This window comes from Stegastes partitus, unplaced genomic scaffold, assembly GCF_000690725.1.
Source record: "Stegastes partitus isolate 25-593 unplaced genomic scaffold, Stegastes_partitus-1.0.2 Scaffold1357, whole genome shotgun sequence".
NCBI classification, from domain to species: Eukaryota; Metazoa; Chordata; class Actinopteri; family Pomacentridae; genus Stegastes; species Stegastes partitus.
The window spans coordinates 17,840-23,118 of NW_007579088.1; the positions used below are offsets into that span (position 1 = coordinate 17,840).

Below are 5,279 nucleotides of genomic sequence, written 5' to 3' on the forward strand. Positions count from 1 at the left end.
TAAGCTAGTTTACTGCTGTCAAATGGAACTCTGTTGTTTAGAGCACACACATATAAAGCATGTGTGGAAGCGTTCCTCTCGTAGCAGCGTAACGCGCCTGATGTGAAACATGAATAAACCGTTAAATGTTCAGACTGCAGCTGGTTGATCAGAAGAAATAAAACACAGCAGTTCTTGTATTTATCCAATCAGTGAACCTGTTGGTCTCTGCTGTCGGTTCTGATACCGATGATCAGATCTGATGCTGAACATCAGATCTGATCATCGGTCGGCTTTGTTAAACGCTAACGGCTTCAGAAGACGTCCTGCTAACCCAAACTCACTGTAAGTGATTCAAATGAAAAGATTTGAATGTGAAACACGAGAACAACCTGCAGCAGACGAACGTTTCTGCTCTGACGATGTTTGAGTCGTTTATGTCTGATCAATAATGCAGCAGCAGGTCAGACTGAGCGCGCTCAGTGCTGCTGTTATCATCATGATCCTCCAGTGAGGCGGCGACGCTTCGCTGGATTCACTTCAGCATCGGTTCTGTTCGGATGGAAACATGTTCTGACTGTTTCTAGGTCCTAAATATTCAAACAGAACCGAGCAGAACAGCTCTGATCCTCTGAAGTGCAGGAAACAAACATTTCTATGAATGACGACCATCAGAGGAGTTCTATCTGGAGGTTCTTTCACACCCAGAACCCGTCCAGTTCTTACATCTCACAATCGGTTCTAAACGTCTGCAGCTTCTCAGACTTTCTGCTCGTTGAAGTTTAAAAAACCCGGAATGACCAAGAACCACACCGAGGGCCTGCTGCTGGTTCAGATGTAGAAAAACAGACGACAGCTGAAGGAAAAAGGTTCAGAAGGAAACAAAAGGAAGCAGCAAAATAATCCATAAAAACTAAAAACATGTTAAAGAAACACGAGAACACCCAAACGTTCAGAAAACAGAAGAAGCAACAGCAGATAAATGAAAGTCCTGGACGGCGTGTTTCACCAGAAACATTCAGCAACGTTTCGGTTCATCGTTCACTTCAAGCTGCAGCTCACCTGACATCTGAGCTTCAGCGCTGCTGGCGTCTCCACTCTCCATGCTAAGCTAAGCTAAGCTAAGCTAACAGGCTGCTAGCCGAGGACAGACTGGGCTGAACCTGAGCACCGGGTCGGGGTTTCTCACCTGTGCGGTGGTGCAGAGGCGTGTGTGTGACGTCGCTGTGGGCGACCAACGCCGTCTGGTAGACGGTGGCTTCAGAGATCAGCTGGAAGGTGATGTTCCGGTAACAGACGCCCGGCAGCCAGTGTTTGAACACCGTCTTCCCTTTGTAGAAATCTGCAAACACAAAAGATGAAAAATGATTTAAAAAGCTGCAAAACAAGAACATTTAATTAGAGATGAAGTAGAAAATATGATTTTAACGCTCTTTACTTCAGGAGTTAGAACAAAAACCAGAAGAGTTTTGTTAGCATTTGTTAGCACCTTTGGCTAACACACTGTCCAACACTGTGGTCAGCTCAGATTATAATAAAAGTTAGAAGCAAAAAGAAGATAAATCTGTGTTTAAATGAAGGATTTTGTGTCTTTGGAGCTCCTCAGGGATCCGTGCTGGATCCTCTGTTCTTTTCTTTCACTGTTTTTGGTACAAATGATTCACCGTCGTGACTCTCTGCCACTAAACCAAAGAGAAATCACTTTTTTAATGAGAGTTAGTGTGATGAACCACAACAAGCTGGAAACTTGTTCTTGTGTGTTTAACAGCTGGATCGAGGCAGCAACACAGAAACACACATCTGGAGGAAGTGTGTGTTTTATTTGTTTCCTGTATCGGCCACAACTTGCCCCAGTGAGGGTAAATAATGAGAACGAGGAGTGAAAGAACACATTTCTGTTTGTAGAAACTCTTTTGTGTTTATTGCTGCTGAAATGAGGTGTGGAGCTCCTCAGGGATCAGTGCTGGATCCTCTCTAACACCAGAACCTCCTGCTACATGCTGAGGCCACATTAAAGAGAAATCAGTTACTGAGACGTTCCAGCAGTTTGGATGATTATCAGTGATGATAAACTCTGTAAATAGCTTCATGCTGGACGCTGGTCCTGAAGCGTCTCTCTGGACACATTCTAGCCTCATAACTAAGCAGCCGCTGCAGTGAAGCGTCCTACCTTTGTAGAGCATCGACCGTCTCTCCTGTCCTTCCGTGTAGCTGATGTTGACTCGGCTGAAGACGTTTCCAGCCGGAGGGTCGATTTCAAACACGACTCCGGTCTCTGGAGCCTCTTTATAGTCGGAAATCTGAGCGCTGTGGACGGGCAGCGGCTCTGAGACACAACAACAAGAGTCGGCCGTCAGACGACAGACAGCAAATCACAGGAACTAAGATTCCCTCCAACCTCCTTCTAGGAAATGGATTTGAAGCCACAGCAGTCGGGACTCATGTGGACACATTCACTGGAGCTTCTGCCTTTTCAGAGTTTTTATGGACAAAAGAAAGAAGAACTTCTTCATGACTTCCTGCTGAAGAAAACATCTAAAAGTTCTTTTATCTGAATTAATCTGTTCGTTAAGACTCAAATGAAACCTGCAAATTCTTTTAATCTTATTTCTAAAGCACCAATTAAGTAAATGTCAAAGATTAAAACAAAACCCACACATTTATTTGTACAGTTTAAGGTTTTCTTCACAACATCTTAGTTTTTAGAATAAAGTGGAGTAAATATTAAAGCCTTGACATGTTTCCTCATATTGAGCTTTTTAAACCCTTAAACCAGTCGTGAATGTATTTAAACATCAGCTGCTGTGTGAACTAAACCTGAACTTTACTGTTTAAACCCTGAAACACAGAAAAACAAAACTAGTTACGGATCATTTCACCGTCCAGCTTCATTCAAAGGGAATTTAAATAAATTAAATTCATAAAAGTAAAACCTGATGTGAAGCTGCAACCAGCCGTTATTTGATGTGTTTTATCAGTGAAAAGAGTCCAACGGAACCGAATGAAGTCAATATGATGAGAAAAGCTAAAACCAGTCAAGTTCAGAACCTGGAACCATCAAACGTCACCATATAATGAATTATCTCAACTGAATAATAGCTGCAGCTCAAATATCACAGGATTCACAGTGGCGGTCCGGTACCGTCCATCAGACACCAGTGAACCCGACCGCTGAGTCCAGGTTCTTACTTGTGAGCACGGACAGAGTCTTGATGGGTCTGGACCAGCTCTGTCCCAGTTGGACCAGTAGACCCACGGAGTAGCACTGGCCGTGGAACGAGGCGTTGAACGCAACGGTCTCGCTGCTGTTGGAGAACGGCACCAGAACCGGCCGAGGTTCTCCAGAGATCTGCACCGCGTACGACGTGACGTTGTCCTGCAGGTCCGAGTGCTCGAGTGTCGCCACTATCAGACCGTCGTCGGTCACAGACGCCTGGAAGCCCGACGAGCTCTGAAACACAGCAACAGACAGAATGAAGCCTTCATCGTGGAGGCATCGGATCAGGAGGTTCTGTCCTCTGAGGAACCCGATCCAGCCTGTTTGATTCATCACAAAACAGAAAAAAGAGAAAAAATACGTGAAGACAGAAAAATAAACCTCACTAAAAGTTGAACTACACGTCTGTTTTCTTTCTGTTTGTCACATGCTATCAGCCCCATAGAACATCATTAGCATGTAGCTGAAGCCATGTTAGCATGCTAACACCAGCTAACTACCAGTAAAGTCCAGTTCAACATGAACATGTCGATGCAGTCGGGTTAGCAAGCTAATCACAGCACATTTCCAGTAAACACAAAGCGCAGCTCCACATAATGTCATTAGGGTATAGCTGTAGTCGTGCCACCAAGCTAACATTAGCTAACATTAGCAAGAAAACATAGCACCCAGCAAAAAATTAGCTGTAACCATGTTATTCTGCCAGCATTAGCTAATTACCATAAACACAAAGTCCTGCTCAACATTAGCATGTAGCTGTAGCCTTGTCACCATGCTGACATTAGCCACTTATCAGTGAACATACTATATTAGCAAGTACCTGTAGCAGAGTTAGCAAGCTAACATTAGCTCTTTTCCAGTGAATGCAAAGTTTAGTTCAGCATAAGTGTGTAGCTGTAACTGTGGTTCTCTGCTAACTTAACAAATCCACAGCAAACACCAAGTCCAGCTCAACATTAGTACATAGCTGTAGCCGTGTCACCATGCTAACATTAGCCACTTACCAGTGCTCAACATTAACAAGTAACTGTGGAAGGACTAGCAAGCTAATATTAGCAAAATAACAGTAATCACACAGGTCAGGTCAACATTGGCATGTAGCTGTAGCCATTATGCTATGCTAACATTTGCTAATTAGCAGTGAACTGAAACCATACACACCAACATTAGCTAAACATAGCTGTGTTACAATATTAAAATATAAAAGAAAATTAAAATGTTAAATGCTGAAAATTGAAAAGTCTGAAAGCAGAACAAAGAGTCTGAGCTCCACTGCCAGCTGTTGGTCGATCTTCTGTCCGTTCATGTTCTTGTGTATTTTATTTAACTACGTCTTGGAGGATCTGATGCTGTTTTCAGATGCTGCGTTCATCGTGACTGATCTCATCTGAACCAGAGTCTGAGGATATGAAGCGACGCTAACAAACAGCAGAGATAAACCGTCCAGACGCTCCTCTGATCCGAGCAGCTGATCGGCTGATATTGATTCGCTCTTTTCATTAAATCTGACGGCGGGAGAGTCGCCGCTCGCTGGGAATCATCCGTCTGGCTGCTGGTGTCTGAAGAATCTCACACTGGCCTCAGATTTAATGGAATTACAGTCGACTGATCTGATACCGATCACCGATTGGTTCCCGTCCTCAAACACAATCCTCTATTGATTAGCTCTGAACAGAACAATTGATCCACAGCAGCTATCAAAACCTCATATTTACTAAATCCTCTCCTGGTAGTCACACAAAAACCATCTCATAGAAAAACTAAGAATTATCAAACGTTTCACCGAAATTAAAGACGACAGTATTTAATATTTACAAAATGTCGTCGTTGAGAAAATGATCCTATAATCAACTGAATTTGTTCTTCATAGATACAACATACTGCTTACCCAGTGTTCCCTGTGTTTGTGCTAAGCTAGGCTAATAGTTTCCCCCTGCTCCAAGTCTTTGTGCTAAGCTAGGCTAATAGTTTCCCCCTGCGCCCTGTGTTTGTGCTAAGCTAGGCTAACAGCTTCCCCCTGCTGTCAGTCATTTTCCTAAGCTAAGCTAACAGTTTCCCCATCCCCAGTGTTTGTGCTAAGCTA

General features: G+C 43.5%; 1 protein-coding gene across 1 annotated transcript in view; it reads right to left on the reverse strand.

Annotated features, from left to right (window-relative positions):
- LOC103369983 (receptor-type tyrosine-protein phosphatase O-like) overlaps nt 1-5,279 on the reverse strand; it is a 32,494-nt gene that overhangs the window by 17,783 nt on the left and 9,432 nt on the right. The window contains exons 2-4 of the mRNA XM_008298859.1: nt 3,169-3,430; nt 2,150-2,305; nt 1,169-1,321 (exon numbers count right to left, since the gene is read on the reverse strand). Coding sequence (XP_008297081.1) covers nt 1,169-1,321; nt 2,150-2,305; nt 3,169-3,430 — 571 coding nt within the window. The remainder of the gene's footprint in view (nt 1-1,168; nt 1,322-2,149; nt 2,306-3,168; nt 3,431-5,279) is intronic.